A 22307-nucleotide genomic window follows, 5' to 3' on the forward strand; every position below is an offset into this window, starting at 1 on the left:
TAGAACTGAGAAAGCAAGTCTAATAATTATAAATTAATAAAAATTTAAAAAAGATTAAGGAAATAATAGCTTTATGAAACAAAGGACAATATATACATTATAGATATTTGTAAAGAGAATCCAATCAACTAAAACAAATTCAAAGGTATAATTCACATAAACTCCCTAAAATAAAAGACTAGAAGCTAGTGACCAAGAGTCTGTGATGTTCTAGGAAAAACAAATGACTTTCAAAACAGAAAAAGAATCCTCTGAGTATCCAGGAAAGATCAAGTTATGTCCAATGTGGCCTTAGACTCCTACACGTGAATAAACAACGCTGGAAGACCTTATAGCAACGATTACAACACAGTAAGTGAAAGGACATGTGATCCAAGAATATTATAACCAGAAATATAAACTGGTGATGTAGCATAAAAATATTTCATATAGGTGACCCTTGAGCAACGTAGGGGTTAGGGACCCTCCACATAGTCGAAACAAGTATAACTTTACAGTTGCTCCTTCATATTCACAGTTTCACATCATGCATTCAACCAACTGCAGATCATGCAGTATTATAGTACATATTTACTGGAAAAAAAACATAAGTGGACTCCTCCAATTCAAATCCCTGTTGTTCAAGGGTCAACTCTATAGACAGTAAGTCGGGGATTCTTAACTCCAATGACCCTCCTTTATGATGGTATAGAGATTTGTTTTCAACCTTTCATTTGTACTGCCACACACAATAGTAAATACGCTTAACTTTGAGTCTCAGTACAGATTCACAATCTGTATCTATATTTATGTATCCTGAAAGGAGTTTCATGAAATATTTACTATTACTATGAAAGATACATTGCTCCTTTTCTTCTATTCCATTCTTTCCTATTTCATTTCTTAAAGCATGCTGGTCATGACTGATTAAACGGATTTCTCAGCCCCACTAGTCAATCAAACCCCTAAGGTGTAAAAACACAATACCAGAGGACAAATTTTAGCCAACTAAGAGATGGAAAAAGTATCATTTAATACAAGTAAGTAAAATAATAGAGGTTTAAGGATTTTTAAAGATATGAAGATAAACAGTAGAAGAAAAACAATTAAAATCTGATGGGAGAAGGGGGAGAGGGAAGATATGACATCATTGTTCATAATGGGGAGCCAAAAATAAGAAATAAAGTATTCTCAGAGGAAATGAAAGGAACATACATAAAACAGTGAGCAAAGAAACACAAATTACAGGCTAAAAAATTTTTTAAAAAAAAGAGCACTAAAAACGGACAGTATAACACGACTGAACTAAGATAAAACGTAACTATAAACTCAATAAATGTAAATGGCCTAAACTCATATATTTGGGGGGGGGGGTGCCTCACGTGCTAAGATTAAACCTCAGAGCTAAATCTAATTACATGCCATTGCAAGAGACGAATCTGTAATCTGCTATTAAAAGATAATCAGAGGAATCCCCTGGTGGTCCAGTGGTAGAGAATCCATCTTGCAATGCAGGGGACACCAGTTCGATCCCTGGTCACACAACTAAGCCTGTGCGCCACAACTACAGAGCCCATGCACCACAACTACAGAGCCCATGCACTCTGGAGCCCACACGTCACAACTAGAGAGAAGCCTGCACACACACCACAATGAAGTGAAGAGCTCACGTGTCACAGTGAAAGATCCCGCATGCCACAACTAACACCCAACGTAGCCAATAAATAAATAAATATTAAAAAAAAAAAAAAAGACTATCAAAGACTGGGACTTCCCTAGTGGTCCAGAGGAGGTTAAGACTCTGTGCTTCCACTGCTGGGGGAGTGGATTTAATCCTTGGTCAGGGAACTAAGATCCCACATGCCCCACAGCATGGCCAAAACAAAAACAAAAACAAAAACAGTCAAAGACATACCAGGCAAATGAAAACAACGTGAAAAGGGGAACTCAATTTAATTATGAACCATATTGGATTTAGGGCCAAGACCATTAAATGAATCAATGAAAGGCACTTTAAAATAGTAGAAAATATAATTCATACTGATAACAAAAGTCAAGAATATATTTGTGCACTGAAAAAAATCATATCATCAAAATTATAACAACCAAAGAAAGCAGGAAGTACAAAGTGAAACTTGGTAGCATGAGACTAATTCATCCAAGTTACATTAAACGGACCAAAATAAATAAGGATAGAGAAGAACGAAATAATGTAATTAAATAGATCTAATTAAAAATGAAGCTCTATAACTTAAACAGACGATAGCCCATCTTTTTAAATACCCACAGAACACTCACAAAAATTGCCTATTTACCAGAACACAGAAAAAGTATTAAGAAATATTGTTTCTTGGGGGAAACAGGACAAACAACATTTTTTGATCATAAGGTACTGAGACTGATGAGGAAAACAGAAACAAATAAACACGAAAAAACTCCAACCCCCAGGAAGTTTTCAAGATATCCTTCTCAAATAATTTGTGGACCAAAGAGGAAAAGAAAACCAGAATCGCAGAATCTATACAAAAAAACCTAACTATGATGAAAGCACTACACACCAGAACCTGTAGGATATATCTAAAACAGTATTCAGAGAAAAGTTCACAGCCTTGAAATATTTATATTAATAAATAAGAAAAAATAAAAACAAATGCATTCAGGAAGTAAGCAACAATAAAATAAACCAAAGAAAGAAAGATAATAGAAGGTGATAAATTATAAAGAAGAATACAAATAGTAAGTGGACTAGAGCTCCTCTTGTGGGGAAATAAACATAAAACTGTAACAATTAATTAGAAGGGAAAATGAGGAGTAGGGAATGGATGTAGGGCGTGGTCAGCTAACTGCTACGCGGCAGGAAGCTGAAATAAGCTGAGTCATCCTTCCTGTGGCCACTGCGCTTGCGTAAAGTAGCGACCTATCCGATGCTGGCTCACAAGTCGCACCATCGGCGAAAGCCAATCACAGAGCGACACATGTTCTTAATCCCTATATAAGCAGACTGCTATAGGATTGCGGGGTCTTCCTTCCATCTTTCTTCAACCAAGCTGTGCTCCAATAAAGTGTGATACGAGAAGAATCTTGCGTGTGGCGGCTCGTTATTCTGCCGGTCAGAAACGGCTCGCCGCAAGTGGTGCCGAAACCCGGGAACTTCGCGCCCTGCATGGAGGACCGATTCAGAACTCGACACACGGAGTGAACCGTCGGTGAGTAGTCCAGTCAGGTATGTTTTCAAGATAGCGTATCAGAGAATGAACAAACAGGGACTACGGTAGACAGGCCTGAAAATATGAAAAAAAAAAAAAAAAACAAAAAAAAAAAACAAAAGGAAAAGCAAGAAACAGTGCCAGGATTATATCCAATCCTAGATGAGTTTAAGGAATTATATTTGTTTCAAGATGAATTAAATCCTAGAGAGAAGGAAGATTTAGAAGGAGCGGCCGCGGCATATGAACAAGAGCGGTATGGGCATTGGTACATGCCGCCACTCGCTAGCCCACCATATTTTAATCCTGCGGAGGCTAGAGCTTCCGCCCCTGATATCTAATAGAGGGATAGGACGTAAGTTATAAGGCATGACCGCCCCTATAGAAGCCCGCGGAAATTTAAACCGCCGAGACTTGGGTTTTTCTCAAGGGTCACTGAATTTATGATTCCTATTACATGGAGGACCACAACACCTGTGTGGGTACCTCAGTGGCCTTTGTCAAAGGAGGCGGCATCCAAACTAGTGGATGAGCAGTTACAATTAGGGCATTTAGAACCCTCCTAGTCACCCTGGAATAATTAAGAAAAAATTAGGGAAATGGCGTCTTTTCTATTCCTTTGAATAGTCGAGATAAAGCCTCTTGTATGGAGTTGCTTGAACAGGCCTTAGGCGTTTTGATTAAATATTTAGGGAATGGGGGATTGTTTCTTGCTCCCGAGGGAAATTTTTTAGGAGCCTGATCTTAATTCCCCACGCCAATTGACCCCAGAAGCCCATCAGGCACTTCAAAAGGTAGAACAAGCTATTACAAATGCACAATTAGAACGCTGTGATGATTCTCAACCTGTTTGGATGTGTATTCTTCCTACCTTGGGGTTTCCAACTGGTGTTCTTTGGCAAAGTGGACCCTTATTGTGGATTCACACCAAATCTATGGGAATGAGAACTTTGTCACATTACCCATCTATGGTTGCCGAGGTCGCCTTATTGGGTATTAAGCAATGTGTTTCCTCTTTTGCAAGAACGCCCGAAAGGCTTGTAGTCCCATATACGAAAGATCAAGTAGAAGTGCTAGCAGCAGCTACTTCCGAGTGGTCCATACTTATATGTATATTTTCTGGTATTATTGATAATCATTTGCCAAAGAGTGAACTTTTGAAGTTTGTGACTCAACAACCTGTTGTATTCCCAAGAATTACTGTAGATCAGCCACTGTTTAATGCTTTGACCATTTATACAGACGGGTCTAAAACGGGAAAAGGAGCTTATATGGTCCAAGGAAAACAACCAGTGATCATTGAATGTCGACCTGATGCTCCTCAAGTGGTTGAATGTCAAGTAGTCTTGGAAGTTTTTAAACGCTTTCAAGAGCCTTTTAATTTAATTTCTGATTCCTTATATGTGGTGAATGCTGTTAAGCACTTAGAAGTTATTTCTTTTGTTAAAACATCTAGCACTGTAGCTTCCTTGTTGACAGGAATAAGATGTCAAATATTACATCGTCAACATCCCTTTTATATTACCCATATTCGGGCTCATTCTTTGTTACCCGGCCCCATGGCTAAAGCTAATGAACAAGTTGATCTGGCCACACGCGCTCTAACAGCGCTAGACTCTACGACACAGGCTCAAGAGTTTCATAAGCTATATCATGTGTCATCTACAGTCTTAAGAAAAAAATTTAACATTACCAGAGCTTTGGCTAGGAATATTGTGAAGAGTTGTTCTGCTTGCGCCCAATTTTTGCCTACCCAAAAGACTGGGGTTAACCCCAGAGGCATTCTTCCAAATGAATTATGGCAAATGGATGTTACCCATGTTTCCTCCTTTGGAACGCTCCAATATGTACATGTTTCAGTGGATACCTGTTCTGGAGTGGTACATGCCACGTCTCTTTTTGGAGAAAAGGTTCAAAATGTTATTACCCACTGCCTTGAAGCTTGGGCAGCGTGGGGCAAACCCGCTAAGATTAAGACTGATAATGGCCCAGCCTATACTTCCAAAAGCTTTGCTCTTTTTTGTCAAAAAATGCAGGTGATTCATATTACAGGCTTGTCCTATAATCCACAAGGACAAGGAATTATAGAACGCACAAATCGCACACTTAAAGAACTCTTAATAAAACAAAAAGGGGGAATCGCAGAGAACTGTACCCCTAGACAGAGACTTTCACTTGCCTTATTTACCATAAATTTTTTACATTTAAATGATGATAAAGAAACCTCTGCTGAACGCCATGTGGCAACAAACCATAAAAATTATGGCAAAGTGATGTGGAAAGATGTGTTGTCCAATCAATGGAAGGGCCCGGATCGTGTTATTACTCGATCCAGGGGATCTCTTTGTGTCTCCCCACAGGATCAAGATCCGATCTGGGTGCCATCAAGACTGACGAGAATTGTTGAAGAAAACTTCAGAGAAGATGCTGAGCTGGATGTTCCTGATGATTCTTAATCGAAGTCTTTGTATTAGTTGGAATTCCACAAAGGATTATTCAAATTGTGCAACTGAGTGCTGCCGGGCTGGAGCCCGTTGCCTTTGGAGATTTTGCCTCTTGGCTCTCTTCTGCCTTTTCCTCCTTTGGGGAGTGGGTGGGGGTAGGAATCTTTGGAGTCTGCTGTGTATTTGGGATTATGCTGTGTCTCTGGTTGGTCTGTCGTGTGCGCATCAGGGCACATCGAGATAGGGTCCTGCTCACTCAGGCACTTCTGGCTATTAATGAAGGAGATTCTCCCGCAGCCTGGCTCTCCGCCCTGAATAATTCGAAATGATTGCCCTTGCACAGAGAGGCCTTGTTGCCATTGCACCTCTATAGGGAGTCATCCATTGTCCTGATTGCCCTTGCACAGAGAGGCCTTGTTGCCATTGCACCTCTATAGGGAGTCATCCATTGTCCTGATTGCCCTTGCACAGAGAGGCCTTGTTGCCATTGCACCTCTATAGGGAGTCAGCCATTGTCCTGATTGCCCTTGCACAGAGAGGCCTTGTTGCCATTGCACCTCTATAGGGAATCAGCCATTATTCTGAGTCAGCCTTTGCACCCTGCAGCCCTTGTTGGCATTGCACGCAGGAAGGTGTCTCAGACATGCCAACGGAAAACTGCCCTCGAACAGTGAGCACATCATGAGGTGAACACTTGTACGGGCTACATTCCGCTTGGTGTTCTAATAAATAAAAAAGGGGGAGATGTAGGGCGCGGTCAGCTAACTGCTACGCGGCAGGAAGCTGAAATAAGCTGAGTCATCCTTCCTGTGGCCACTGCGCTTGCGTAAAGTAGCGACCTATCCGATGCTGGCTCACAAGTCGCACCATCGGCGAAAGCCAATCACAGAGCGACACATGTTCTTAATCCCTATATAAGCAGACTGCTATAGGATTGCGGGGTCTTCCTTCCATCTTTCTTCAACCAAGCTGTGCTCCAATAAAGTGTGATACGAGAAGAATCTTGCGTGTGGCGGCTCGTTATTCTGCCGGTCAGAAACGGCTCGCCGCAAATGGAGAAAGCATAAATACTATGTAGCCATTAAACAGAATGAGATAACTATGCACATAGATATAATATCCAACGAAAAAAGTAAGGAAGAGCTATCGTTTGTGCTTAAAAACAGGAAGGCCACATCGGCACAAATTATTACTGAAGCACAGGACATGTCAAGGGAATAGTCAAAGATGGTGCTGGAGCTCCAACCCGGGGGAGGAGCTGTGTAATGACAGGAATGGTAAAGTGACTTAAATTTCATTTATAAAATTTTAAAACCTATTCTAAAAAAGTAAAGTTTTTGAATTTTGTAGCATTAGACACATCATTTCTTTAAGAACTGATCATTAAAATAAAATTTAATTATTTAGAGTCTCTAATGCTACTTAGAAGAACTGTGGGTACATTTTCTTATTGGGAGATAAGGGTTGAATCTACAGCCTGAAAAAAAAAATGATGCGACTTTTATCTTATAAAATGCTCAATATTCACAAAGCGCTCTCTCATCTGATTCTTGTAATAAGTGCGAAGGAGCCGGGCAGTGCTGTAATCCCTGCACTACATACAGGTGAGGACCCTGAGGCTCAGAGACCTTGGGCAACATAAGAGGTCACGAGGTTGCTAAGTGCCTCCTGCACTATTCAAACCAGTCCAGGGTCCTAGATCTAGGATATTAGGATTTCATAATTTTGGGGTTGTATCTGGTGATAAAACGAATAGATAAAATGAAACCTCTGTTACACACTGGCAACAAAGAAACTTCACAAAAGCCTCAATCAGGTGTGCTTCATCACAGAAGAAAATGAATGATAGGCATTTATCCTTTGTTATGGGATGAATTGTGTCCCCTCCAATTTTTTTTTTTTTTGGTCTGTGTTGGGTCTTTGTTGCTGCACGCGGGCTTTCTCTAGTTGCGGCGAGTGGGGGCTACTCTTAGTTGTGGTGCACGGGCTTCTCATTGCGGTGGCTTCTCTTGTTGCGGAGCATGGGCCCTAGGCATTCTGGCTTCAGCAGCTGCGGCACGAGGGCTCAGCAGTTGTGGCACATGGGCTTAGTTGCTCTGCAGCATGTGGGATCTTCCTGGACCAGGGCTCGAACACATGTCCCCTGCATCGGCAGGTGGATTCTTAACCACGGCGCCACCAGGGAAGCTCCCCCTCCAATTTTATATGTTCAAGTCCTAAACCCACCAGTTGTTCAGAATGTGACTGTATTTGGAGATAGGGTCTTTACAAAGGCGATTCAGTTAAAATGAAGTCATATAAGTGGCCCCTAATCTAATATGACTGGAGTCCTTATAAGAAGAGGTGGTTAGGACACAGGCACAAACAGACGAAAGATCATGTTTCTTTCTTTTTTCTCTTTCAAAGAGAAAAAAATGGCATCTACAAGCCAAGGAGAGAGGCCTCAGAGGAAATCAATCCTGCCTATCCCTTGACCTCAGACTTCCAGTCTCCAGGGCTGTGAGAAATCAGTTTCTGTTAAGGTGCCTACTCTGCATGGCAGCCCTAGCAAACTCATGTACCCTTCAGCTTTATGTATCTGAAAGGTACTTTCTCTATTTCCTGGATCATCTAAAAGGGTCAGTCAGACAGTGACTCAGCTTGCGTGCACCATCTTCAGAGAGTCAACTACGTAGTCAAGAAAACATGACTTGGATGCACGTTTTCCCAGATGTTGAGGTTTCTTCTCAAATGAATGAATTCTGTTCTGTTAAGAGTGAAAAGCTTGTTGACTTAGGCTAATCCTCCCGGTGTTACAGCTCTGAACGATGCTCTGAACGATATCTGATGCTTGCACATTTAAAAATTTGACAACCTGACAGCTTGTTCTCCTAAGAGGATCAAGCACATGTAGAAATAACGCCAAGAAGATACTCAACTGAGATGAGAATCAGGATATGTTATTTTGCTATGTCTTTCCGAAGAAGTGACCTGAGCCAGTGGCAGGACTGAAATCTAAGAGTGATGTTCCGTCTCCTTGTGAACTTGGGTGACTGGCCCCGCCTTGGCTACCACATGAAAGGAGCAGCGTTCTCAGGCTCGACACAGAGCAGAGTGCCTAGGGCGGAACTCAGCCTCCCCCACCAATTCACCCCCTGCACTCCCTGGACCAGTTCTGTGACCTTAGGTGAGCCCTGGACCCAGTCTCCTCATCCATGACGGGGGATAAAAAAGGACCGTGATGAGGATTAAGTGCAATCATACATGTGAGAAGTATGTAAAATAAATTATAAAGAACTACACAAATGTAACTTACCACTGATATTGTTTAAGTACATGCAGGATTACTGGACCATGAATCAAAAGATATCTAATTCTATGACCTATGTCTATTTTTCTATGTATGTTACACTTGATTTAAAACATTTACTGGAAGAAAAGATTTCTAATCCTGTGTCTGCTGCACGGTAGCATCATCACTACTTGTATATATATGGACACTTCCTTCTAAGGGGGGCTTTAGCTTCCTTACCTGTAAAATGAAGGTGTTGAACTTATGTACCTACCTAAATGCTGTGATCTATTTCTCATTGCTCAATGTTTGATAATATACAATCATTACATATTTTCTAAGTGGAGACTTTTGACTCATATGTGAGGACATGTGTCTGATGTGAAACGCCTAAGGTCAAAGAAAAAAAGGGTTTGTGAGATTCCTGGCTGTTCTGTGACCTAGGTTATATAGGGAATCCCAAATAATTACTGGATGTTAGGAGGGAAGCTCTGACTGGGAGACACTCTAGAGGATGAAAGCGCTCTGTGAATTTCATGCATTAAAAAGTATAGGGCTCCAAGTGCAACTTCTCTCTATTTACATACAATGTAAGTACTTATGAAAAGTTCAGAATACAATCTTCCCTGATCCCTAAACTCTTCAGCCAGCTCTGTGACCCAGCACAATTTCCTACATTATGAACAGTGGAAGGTACTGCTCTTCATTTCTAAGGAGGAGGAATGAGATAAAACAATGACAGAGAATTCAGGCCACATTTCAGATAAATGTTTCATATAGAATTACTTAGATACTGGGACATGTTTTCTTTTCCCATTTTTTTGGTTTTGTTTTGTTTGTTTGCTTGTTTAGGTTGTGGCACATGGGATCTTCGTTGTGGCATGCAGACTCTTAGTTGCGGCATCCTAGGCTTCTTAGTTGTGGCATTCGGACTCCTTAGTTGCAGCATGCGTGTGGGATCTAGTTCCCCAACCAGGGATCAAACCTGGTCGGCCCCTGCAGGCCGTTCCTGGGGCCCCTGCATTGGGAACGCAGAGTCTTACCCACTGGACCACCAGGGAAGTGCTGCAACTGGCAACTGTTGAATACAGTATTCTGTATATGCCTATGATGTCCAATTGGTTAACTGACTATTCAGATCTTCTGTATCCTGACCTAGTTTTCTTCCTGCTCCATTAATCTGATAGAAAGTTGTTTTCATGCCTCCCACTGATTGTGGATTTTCCTATTTCTCCTTGCGGCTTTACTATTTTGAAGTCTTACAATGGGAGCATACAAATTTCTAATTCTCTCTCTTGTTGGTAACATTATGGGACGTTTTCTTTAAGAGATATTTTAAATACTGAAAGAGTACTTTTATTCAACTTACAAGTGAAAATCTGGGAAATGCAGAAAAGTATAAAGAAGGAAAAATGCACCCATAATTTAACACCCGGAGGTAAAGTTTTGACGGAAAGCCTCACGACATACATTCTGAGGCCTCAGCCCACCCCAACCCACCCATCAAAAAGGGCAAGAACAGCAGACCTTTCTTCTCGCCCTCTATCCTTCCGTCAATCCCACTCCTATCTTATTCCAGAGAGAATTACAGCCGGCTGCATGACAGTGGCTAAGTCCCTTACCAGACCTCAGTTACCACATTTGTACTATGAGACTACCACCTCACCTTTGTTAGGCAGATACCACGGGACCTGAATGCTACTCGTCAAGCACCTTTCTCACGCCATGTGCAGTGCTTAGGGCTTCCACACACCTCATCCGTGAAAACGCTTTGTCAACCTTCAAGCGCCATTCAGACTACAGTGTTAGGGTTACTGTGAATTCTTAATTTATCCTGATGACAATTTCGTCTTCTAGAAAGAAGAGGAAGCATAGGGAGGCAACCAGACCTACTTCTAAACAACGAAGAATTAGGGAGAAAGTGACAGTATCACGTAGGAGTTTTCTTTACAGTTAGAAGCCAGAAGAGACCTACACCTTTCCCTGGTAGATCTTTCTAGACCCAATTCATAATATTCCACTCCAATTCTTCTTCTCAAACTCTCAAACCTCCTGCATGTTCCCTGACAGCATTTGCATCATAAATGTGCTAAGCACCAATTGTAAGAACGTGAAGGGTCCGCAAAATGAGCGTTCTGTGCTGTGAGATCTGACCCCAGAGGCCAAACACGTGGAAGCTCCAATCCGAAATCTCTCTCTCGTGCGCACGTGGGCGCACACATGGGCACACACACGTCCTGCATCCTGCCCCCACCAGTTCTGCAGATTCTCAGCAGACGTGTCCTCCCCCTGCAAAGTACTCTTAAGGTGCAGCCACGAAGCTTTGTCTCTGGAGGCTTATAATTGAAAAGGGCACAGAGTGCTTGTTACCAGACCCCTGGTGCCAGATCCTAAGGAGTGAACCCTGGAGACGAACCTTAATTACAACTCCCTGCAGCGGGCTCACCTGTTTTGCTGTTTCAGTGACGGCAGCGGCCTCGGCCTTGCCCAGTTGTTGCACCATCTTGTAAAATAGGCCGTCTCTATTTTGTAGCAAAACATATGGCTCATCATATTCTTTCAGTCTCCCTGAATCCAAAACCTGTTAATCAGCAGAAAGAAGCCCATTAGCACACAATGTTTTGCAGTAACATATTATAACTCAGATAATATTTCCGAAAGGGGTAAGACAGCGAGAACAGAATCTATTTGGGTGGTAGGCCTGGCTGGTGTTTAAACGGTTTGATTACCCTGTTTTACCAGGCAGACAAAGGCCTAACCCGACCTTTTATTATTATAATGTTATAGGAAGAAAATGAAAGTTTTCGACTATGATCAGGGGCACTCAGCAGTACGTGGCATTTTATATTCTGCCCAGGGCATTTGCGGTTGTTATCATTAGTTAGTGCTTTTAGCTCTCAGACTCTTGAGCTTTGAGGGCTATTTATACAGATACACAGAGCTGGGAAATTTCTTGATTCAAGGAAATCAAACTCAATTTAGCAAAAAATTAGGGTGATGTCATAGAAACTGATGGCGGAGAGCAAATGAACTCCCGAGTTGGTTTCACAGAATCTGAGCAATTTTGGGGACACAAAGTAAATGCTTCCGGAATTTCCTTAGGGCCCTGGAATATTTCAGCTAAGTGGGGATAGAATCTTTTGCCAGAGAGGTTAAGGTGCTTCTTGAAGTTAGCTTTGGTAGTAGCTTATCCTCCTGAGAGTGAAAAGCTGGCAATAAGAGTGGCTACCTAAACAGCTTTAGCAGGATTGCTCTGCACAGAAGAAAATCTCCAGAAATCCAATTTTCTCTTTGGATAAGTCTAAAGAAGCAATTAAGAAACTGAGCTCCAAATTCCAGTGATCACGGCCTGCACAGCACACGGGGGCAGCCCAATCTGAATTACCAAGGATCTGAATCTGTTTCCACAAATTATCTTTCCTTGCTTCTTGTTCTTTCTTCAGCTGCCTTCCTTTCACCCATTTTATTGCTCATTAATATGTCCACTAATTGGAAACTGAAAGGAAGAGGAAAGGGCTCTTAACTCTGCCTTTCTACTTATTAGTGGCTTTGGTTAATGGTTTCAGAGGGAAAAAAAAGAATCCGAAATAATTGGCCCAAATGACATACCTAGGAAAACAGTTTTGATGTTAAGTGGTACTTAGTTCTTCATTTAGATCATATTTAGAGTAAATGTATCGTAAGAGAATACGATGAAACTCTAAGCAGGACACAGGTTGTTCTTCCACATCTAGGTATTAACAGTTAATTTGGTCCCAGGGTATTCAATCGGAAACATTTATTAACTCTCATAAAGGCCATTTCCCTGTTAAACTTTTACTGCTAAGAATCACTGCTAACAGCAGGTCTCTCAAAAGAGTTTAAGAATAACTGAATCTGTTACATCCACGTAATTACTAAAATGTCGTATAATTTGGCATGCCAATTTAGATGCCCTGAATGTGTAATTTTACTTATGCGTAGCATTATAGAGCATAACCATTCCTCCTGATGGTGAAGAAGAAAAAAATGCAATTTTAAAACATAGGTCTCTCTCATGCCAAAGACAAAGTAAATAATTATATCAAATTACTTCACACAACAAAGAATTTTCCATTCTTCAAAAGCAACAATTTTTAAAAATCACCATTTCAGAGTTGGTGGAAATGAGTTCTCTGACTATAAAGACTTTATATATTTTTTAGGGGAAGTATTATTAATATTTTGTCCTTGTCCAACTTTCTAGTTTATTTACTAAAATTTGAATGAATAGGAAATCTTTTCATTTCCTTTCATATTGTCTAAAATACATGATTCCACTGAGATGAGTAGTTCTCAGGATTGACTAATATCTAAGAAAGGCAAAGGCAGAAAAACATTAACACTCTCAAAAAACAATAGGATCAACAATATAAATGGCAGAAAGATCTATTTTGACCCTTATAAGCATAAGCAATGTAATAACTACGCATAAGGACAGTTTTCAAATTTTTTTTGTCGGGGGTGATAAATAGTTTCTGGTTTTCATTCATCTGGGAAAACATTACTAAAAAGAGGTCTGAGTTGAGGAAGAAAGGCAAAGAATATTAAACCGTAAGACTGTCTATAAACAGAAGAGGTGGAATCCAAGTTTCCTGGCCCTGGTGTTGGTTCTTCATCATCCATTTCCAAAGAATTCTCTAACTGCAGACAGTGAAAATGTTGAACACAGGCAACAATATTGTTCGAGCAATTGCAGATTTTCACATGCTTCCTTTGCTCACACTTCTGGGGAGAATCCACAGTGATATGAAGACTGGAGTGTGCAGGGACTGGAGGGAAAAGCTGTGCTATTGGCTGAAGAGAAAACAGGTCACAAGCAACCAGCTAATCCTAAAAACTACAGGAAGAAGCCTTTAATGTAGAGATAGTTGTTGAGTCTTAGGAGGAAGAGGATTTCTGATTTGTCTGTCTTGCTCCACTGTTTTGTGGCAACAGAGAAAGTAAGGAAGATTCCATTAGCTGTCATTATGACTCCATCATGTTGAATAAACTTAAACTTGAGAGAACATCTTTGCAAAATAGAATTTTTAGCCTGACACATTAATGGTGCTTAATGAACCCAAACTGGGTAAATCCATTTGGAGAGCCAACACATAAACACAGCTATTAATTAGGTCACAGTTGTTTCCCAACAAGCCTTTTGCTTAATTTACTTACAGTAAACAAAACCATATCCATCCGACTTTGTGCAGAAGTATTCACCAGTGCAACAAAATGTAATTATTACACCTTAAGCACTTGTAATTACGTGACTTTATGTGATAACTCTGTTGGTTAGGCCCTTCATTGGTATCTGTCACTTCCCCAGCCGCTCCCCGGAGGCTGGCCGCCCACCCTCTGGAACATCAGGATATGCAGCACATTGACTTGTCTTTATGCCCTTAAAGCTTTAGGAACAGACAATCACTGGCTTTCTGAAAAGCAAACAGGAAGAGGCATCCCTCACAGATTTTGGGGGTTCCGTTCCTGAACACCACAAAGATATGAATATCACAATAAATTGGTTCACATGAATTTTCTGGTTTCCCAGGGCATACAGAAGTTATGCTTATACTACATGGTAGCCTATCAAGTGTACAATAGCATTATGACTGAGAAAACAATATACACACCTTCATTTAAAAATGCTTTATTGCTAAAAAACGCTAACCATCATCTGAGCCTTCAGCAAGGCGTAGTAGTTAACACCAGAGATCACTGATCACAGATCACCAAAACAAATGTAATGACAGTGAAAACAGTGAATGTGAAATAGTTCTGAGAATTACCAAAATGTGACACAGAGACATGGAGTGAGCACATGTGTTGGAAAAATGGCGCCGATAGACTTTCTTGCCTTAGGGTTGCCACAGGCCATGTGCTTCACAGATGTTGTAAAAAATGCAACATCTGAGAAGCACAATTAAACAAGGTATGCCCATATTTCTAAATCAAGCAAGCAAAAAAAATTGCCACAAAAATCAAAGGTGTGGGAAAGGACATCATTTATGAGATTTTTGCAAGAGTGAAAGCCAACTGGTAATCAGGAGCTCCAGAACAACATAAAAGGTTTACGCCTAGGGTGGATGGGACCACAGAGGACAAGTCCCCAGCTCTGAAGCTAGGGGATGCACGTCTCTTGGGTCCCCTGAGGTCTAAGGAGTCAGCAACCGCAACCAGCTTGGACCAAGATGTAAACAAGTGGCCATGTTTACATTTCCTGGTGGGACCTCCCTGCAACATCACCGACGACCCTGACCAGGGAGCCCTAAACTGAAGGTCTCCCAACACAGGAGTGCCAAGGGCAGCTCCACGGTGAAGGGCAAGGTCCACCACAGAAAACAATGTTGGTCATCAAGAAGGTGACAGGTTCCGATGAGAACCCTTGCACTTCCCTTCTCCCAATGGACTCCTTCTTCCCCATTCACTCAGATGGTCAGGCCAGAAACCAGCATCGACTCCTCTCTCTTCCCTCGGATCCCACGTTCGATCCATCACACAGTTCACTTGGCTCCGTTTCTTCGTCTACCACAAATCCAACCATCTCACCATTTCCACTGCTAGCACCTTAGTCTAAGCCACCAATATCAAAAGAGAGGGCAAAATTATGAGAGAGTGAAAACCGCATTTGGAGAACTGAAAGGCCATCAGTGTGGTTTTAGCTCTAAAGGAAAGAGCGCAGTGAGACAAAACTAGAAAGGTGGGGAGGGGCCGAGCTGTAAACCACTTTGTAAAACCATGTTAAGGATTTGTTCAGAAAAACTGAGAGAAAAATTTGAGACTCTAGAAATTTACCAGAATATACTGGTACATAAAGCATTAAACAAATGGACATATTTTGATAACGGCAACAAAGCTGATTGGCTAAGGTGATACAGATGTTCACACCTGTGGATCAAGTGCTGATGGATAAGATTTAGGAGTGACCAGCTGACATGTCTGCAAATTCTGTCCCTTCTCACTGTTTCTTTAACCCATCTTATATTCCACGGTGACAGTATTTCTAATAATTAGACAATAAAAGAAACCAGCTACCATAAATGCTGTAATACCAAAAACCAAAAATTGATCTCCAGGTTACATTTAGGAACGATGATTAAATTCAGTGGATCCCCCAACTGAACTGGATGGAGATCAAGCCACCATTCTGCTGCTGCCTCGAAATACTGACAAAGGGCTTGAAATAGGTAAACTACACAGCATCATTCATTTCTTGTGGAAGAAAGGTGCTTTGAGGGACAGTCTGGAAAATACAATGCTGAGACACGAGACCAACAAATCGAAAAGTAAAGAACAGAAATAAAAGGATACTTTTCCGGTTGGCATTCAAGAACACAAAATGAGGGACTAAGGCTGATCCACGCTAAACAACGTTCCTGGTTTCTAAGTGTCACTGTCCTGCAATCTTGGAATGTCACCTGGTCCCGCACAGAAGACTGCTGGTGGGGCCTGCTTCCTACTGTGATGTGCTAGTCCAGATGACCAGACACACTGCTTGGAGCCCAGAGCATCCCTTTGGTTGGGGATGCCCCACTCCTGTCGTCTGCCTCCCCAGAGCTCACTCCTGTGCACGTCCAGCTCGGGGGAGTGAGGCTAACGGCACTGCTTCAGTGCTGACAGACTGGGCAGTTCCCCCACTGAGGATCCCACCTGACAATGCACGTGAAGTAGGGTGGGAGGTGACATTCCAGAAACTGCCCAAGAAGTCAAAAGGGACACCTCCATTATCAATGGACACAAGGGACTTTGGGCATTACTGATTGTATATTACTATCTTAGTACGGACCATCAAAATCACTAGTTAACTGCATCTGTTGCCTCTTAGGACTTGTGCAGGCTTTTCTTTATCTATTTACTTCATCACTAATCAGCATCACTGGATATGGTGGTACCTTGTGACAACAGTTATCATCTGTAAGATGAGTAGAACCAGCTCATTGCCACAGGCTGGGGGTTAGCCTGCCAAATAACTTGCATTCTTTTGGGCTTATTTGCAGTCAAAGGTTTTTCCTTTGAGGGATGATTATCTTATCATTTTATAAAGCCACACCCTAAGATATATTGACACTCAACAAGCAAGAGAGGGAAAGGACAAAGAGAGAGAAAAGTAAAAGAGGGAGGAAGGAAGGAAATACAGCGAAATAAATAAACATTAAGTTACTAAGAAAGACAGAGCCAATCAAATCTGGAAGGAAGATAGGAGACAAATACACAGAGACCAAAGCCTGGAGTCGGCTGTGTGTGCAGTGCCCAGACCTACTGTGAAAGAGACTTGCTACTTAGGTCTGCAGATCTGCCCTAGATAGCTGCTTCCTAACATTACTTACACAGTGTTCACTTTCATTTTCCCATGCCTCCAATTCCTATGTAGTAAAATTTCCTAAATTAAATCCGTTCTGTTGAAATACTTTCTTTTTCTCACTAGGCCTTTCTTCTCACAGACTCCCCTCTGACAGGAAATCTTGTGAAAGTCCCAACAGCTGAGAAATTCTGCAACCTTACCCAACAACCTCTTGGCAGTCTAAATGAAAGGCTAATTTTTTGATTAAGGGAATCTAAAAATCTGAAAAAATAACTGACAAAGGAAAAATGACTGTGTTCTAGAACACTAAAATATGAAGCTGGGTCTTGGATTTGGAGTATTTTTGTGGTTGGCCATCTTAATGAAAAATAACATTTCAAATAAACTTTTAATATGAAAATATGAAATTACTGGATATATTATTTAATAGCATATTCTGAAAGTGTAGGTAAGTACTTGAGTTACTGTCAGGAATGAGAGGAAAACTTAAGAGAAAATTAACTTATTGGAGGTTCCTATCACGTTTTCTATGGAAGGATACGTTGACAAAACTGAACATAAATGGGAATGACTGATATTCCACAGGTGAGGGTCTTACCATTATCCTGTCGCTGTCAATAATGGTGTTCAATCTGTGTGCAATGGTTAGCACAGTGCACTGGGCAAATTTCTCACGGATTTTTTTTTGTATTAACTCATCAGTTCTGGAAACAAAGAAGTTGAATTTAGTTCAGTAAAGACAGAAATAGCAGACTTAAGACTTAAAAAAAAAAATCACATATTTTTATAATGTTTTAAAAAATCAATACTTTAAGACATAATATTGTTCTTCAAAAACTGAGTATAAAAAGTCTCCTTAGAAGATTTTTCATAAAACAATGTAAGATAGTCTTCCCTTGAAATGACTTGAAACTATCAGAAGCTGGATTTAGGAATCTAGCTCTCTTAGGATGCCTAGTAACATTAACACCACATAACAGGTTTTGATTTCTTCCTTTGTTTTCTGCAATTAATGTTATCAAGAGATATCTGTGGGGAAAACAGAACGCTTAGAACATTTCTCAGCGACATTAAATGTTTTCCATTTACCACATTTAAAATTCAGATTCCAAGTTTCATGGACCTCAACTCCATACCTTGGATCCACATTTGCTGTGGCTTCATCAATAATCAGTATACGATTTTTCCTGAGAATAGCCCTGGCTAGGCACACCAACTGTCTCTGTCCAACACTAAAGTTCGATCCTGATTCTGCTAATTCAGTATCCATTTTACCAGGAAGATCTTCGATGGCTTCTTTAAGTTGTACCTGTGGATACAGAAAGAAGAGTGACATTTTCCTAAATGAACTACTAATGAAGGAGACAAGCCTTTTAGACGTTAGAGCTTTGAAGTCCTCAGGACTTCTTAGGTATCTTACATGCACAGCCAGGTGATGGGAAGAGCTCCTTCCAAGTAGTGTTCATTGAGATAGGTGGTAGAGTCAACTCAGGAGAGAAAGATCTCATTGTCCCCCATCACCGCCACATGACACCCACCAGAAACCCCACCTCGGGATTAGTTAAGGAAGTCTCTCAAAAAATAAAGTTATTTCTCCCAATGTGATCTAAACAGGATCTTTAGGGCTGATAGGAGTCAGTACACTACAGGGAAAAAACATTTTTTTAAATTATTGTGGGAAGTATAGTTTTCTAGAGACATAATCTCATCAGCACTTTACCATGCTGGAAGGTCTAAAGGTTTAAAAAAAAAAAAAATTCAAACTATGACAAACTGTACCACAGTAAACCTTGAGCCTATTGGGGGATGCTTCTTTCCCAAGTTGAACACCACACTGCTAGACCAGTCAAGGATGTTTGCTTCAATTTCATTAATGTTTCATAGTGAATGAAAACTCATGAAAAACAGGACACAACATAAAGTTTTGTTTCCCCCAGACTACGGGTATAGATGGTGTTTAAAGCAGTGGATTGTTATAAGATTAAACTGTACTACAAGATTTAAAAAAAAAAAAAACAAAAGAACTTTTAACTGCCAAAGATAATCTGCCTTCAGAAACCAGAATTACTGGCAGGAAAAACTGTAGGGCCGAATCAGCTCGCTCAGAGTCCAGGCTCATCCACGGAAGCTGCAGATTTCACAGCTAACCTCGGAGAGGCGACACTAAGTGACAAAACGTACAAATTCAAAACAACAACAATGTGAGCAACTGGCCACTGGGATTTACACAAAAACAACAACAATAAAAACGCAATTTTAAAAAAATAAACAAGCCACACTTCTCTGAAATGAAGAGATCAAGCAAATATTCAGTAACTGTTTATTAAGTGTTTACTTTCTAAAAGCAAAAGACTGCACTAGGTTGTATGAGGAATTAAAAACCTGTGTATGGTTTAGAAGTCTAGATATAGTTTCTGCCATCAGTAGCTGAGAATCAATTTTCAGAACTAGGGCACATGCACAGAATAATTAGTATTAAAATATACAAACCATCAGCACCCTATCATTCAAAATCCTTTTCATGCAAGAGTAAGGAAATTCAAAGAAGTGGTCCAAAGTGACCTACTACACAAATGAGAGAAAATCCTCTAGAAATGAACGTATCCATACAAAAACTGAGCGAAAGGGCCAGGGTTCTGTCACCTGCATTCATGCTGCAGCATTAAAATGACATGATTGCCAATTAATAATCATTATCACATTCCAAATGTAGAGTTCACCTTTATACAATTTTTTTCCTAAAACTTCACAGCATGTTATTAGTATGATTTCAATTATCTTTCAGTTAATAATGAAAAACTATCATTGTATCCACTTAGTAGATGTTCCCTAAGACCAGAGGAATAAGATGAATGTTGCAGGGTAATTAGGATGACAAATTCACTAGGTCACTATTAGAATTAAAATCCATAATTTTAACTTCTAGTTTAGTGCTCTGCTAAGGACAAAATAATCTCTCTAGTTGCTTTGGGTTCTAGGGCAAAAGCTAAAAAGCATGGCGCATTGTGTTGTCGGTTTTCATCATCATCATCAGTACACACATTGTAACTGCACCACGTCATCAGTGTTCTCCTAGGAGGTAAACAAAGTCAGTTAAACCTATAAGCTCCCCTTAATTAACTGCAATGCTATAGATGCCCATCCATATATATTGATGTTAACAAATTAATTACATTTTATACATTACCTCTTCTAAGGCATTCCACAGTTCCTCATCCGTATGCTCATTAAAGGGATCCAGATTTTTCCTCATTGTTCCAGTGAATAAAACAGGTTCCTAAATGCCACAAAATAGGGAATGTTATTACTGTAACTTATTTTCATTTTACACGAATGCTTACAGAAAATAATTAAAATACAAAAGAAAAATTCACTATAATCTTAGTAACAAGGTTGCAAATGCCTGTTTACAAAATTTTATCTCTATTAACTCTCCATTTTATAAAATGTGCTCCAAAATATCTTCCAGACCACTGAACACTAATAACAGAAGAAAGTGGTGAAGTGTATCACCTGAAGAAGAAACGGAAGAAGAGAGAGAAAGGTTTGAGTTTTTTAAAAAAATGCCTTCCTGGTAATAATAGCTACTTAAACAGAAACAAACGAAAAGGAAAGAGGATATAATTATTTGAGGAAGGTTACATCAAGAGCTATATAAGTTAACTGCCAATCCTGGTAGGATACTGGAAAATGCCAAGAGCATGATTAGTTGAAGTTTGTGGCTCAAAGCAGAATTGCTAAATATTTGCACGTTTGAACTGGAATATTTTCTTCATTCCTAAAACAGCCTTCAGGGATAGGGAATCTCTCCACATGTGTGAATGGAACATCTCCATATGTGCAAAGAGAATGTCAGCTACTGGGGCCCGTGGCACCTCTGGTTCATGAGGATTTGGCCTCTGATTCGGCATCAGCTGATCCCCATGTTCTCTCACCAGTGCATCAGGATTACGTGCTCACAGAACCTCACTATTAACTGCAAGGCCAGGAGGACCTGAAACCCATTGTGACCTGTGTCATAATGAAACTACTTTGATTTAAATAGCTCTTCCTATTCATCTGCTTCAGGAGGAACCACAAGGAAATTACTCTGCAAATATATGCCTCTTGCTGGGTTTCAAGAGAGAATCTTGTATGTAAACTCATGTAGGCCATTTAAGTTTTCTTCTGGAAGGCTCTAGTAAGCCAGGGCACAAGATTATTGGCAACAGAGAAGAGCCCAATGGTCTTGGGGCTGGACTATTCCTCCTCACTTCACAAAAGCCTGAGAAGAAAGAAGACAGACATTTCTTTTCCCTAGCCAAGAAGAATGACACTCAGAGAGCCTCCAGTCCGTTCTTTCCCTATTGTCTTAGTTTTAAGTCTGGTGAGAGAGAAATGCATGAAAACACAGGGTGTGCCACAGAAAAGATGCATGCCTAAGCAAAATCCAAAACTGAAGACATTATAAAGGCAGCTTTCTTTGCACAAAGTTGATCAAATGGCTGATACACTCCAAAAGCACTGAAATCACTGGTCATACGATGTTTCAAAATGATTACTGAATTGAACTGAAAAACCCAAGACCCAAGTTCCTCATCAGGGGAATAACTATCATTCTACTTCAGAGTTTTATAAAAAAGTTTTTTATTCTTTGTAATTATCAACTCTAAGATTCTAATAAGCCAGGCGATTTTTCTTCTTTTATCTGTGACCATGAGGTTTACACTAACGATGTGGCCAGAAGAGGGGAGGCCGGTCCCCAGTATGCCACCCTCTCCCTTGACTCTTCTCCACATTCACCACTTAAGGCTCTAAACCATGGGCAGGATGCTACTCTGAGGCCCCAAATGAGGGACTCTTCAAGGACTGGTGATTGAGGAGATAAAGGGGCTGAAAGAGGCCAGGTTTAGGAATTAATTGGATTGAGCCCAACTGGGAGAAGTGAGACAGGGTATCTGCTTGTAGTAACAACGGGACCATTTCTTTGGCCAACAGGGCTTGTACAACCTGAACATTTTTTCCTTCAGGTTCTTCTCATAGACCAAATTCACATGCGGTAAGAGGTCTAAGTTTTTGAGGAAGTGCCTACCTGGTTTTCTTAGTACACTCCAGAGTCATTACTT

At 40.6% G+C, this 22307-nt stretch overlaps 1 protein-coding gene across 6 annotated transcripts in view; it reads right to left on the reverse strand.

Annotated features, from left to right (window-relative positions):
• Positions 1-22307, reverse strand: part of ABCC4 (ATP binding cassette subfamily C member 4 (PEL blood group)) — a 218152-nt gene that overhangs the window by 6018 nt on the left and 189827 nt on the right. For all 6 annotated transcript variants that reach the window (XM_073795355.1, XM_073795354.1, XM_033843477.2 and 3 more), the window contains 4 exons: positions 20390-20479; positions 18339-18511; positions 17801-17906; positions 11347-11481 (listed from right to left, as the gene is read on the reverse strand). In XM_073795355.1, the coding sequence (XP_073651456.1) occupies positions 11347-11481; positions 17801-17906; positions 18339-18511; positions 20390-20479 (504 nt within the window). The remainder of the gene's footprint in view (positions 1-11346; positions 11482-17800; positions 17907-18338; positions 18512-20389; positions 20480-22307) is intronic.

Source organism: Tursiops truncatus, chromosome 18 (assembly GCF_011762595.2).
Source record: "Tursiops truncatus isolate mTurTru1 chromosome 18, mTurTru1.mat.Y, whole genome shotgun sequence".
Lineage (NCBI taxonomy): Eukaryota > Metazoa > Chordata > Mammalia > Artiodactyla > Delphinidae > Tursiops > Tursiops truncatus.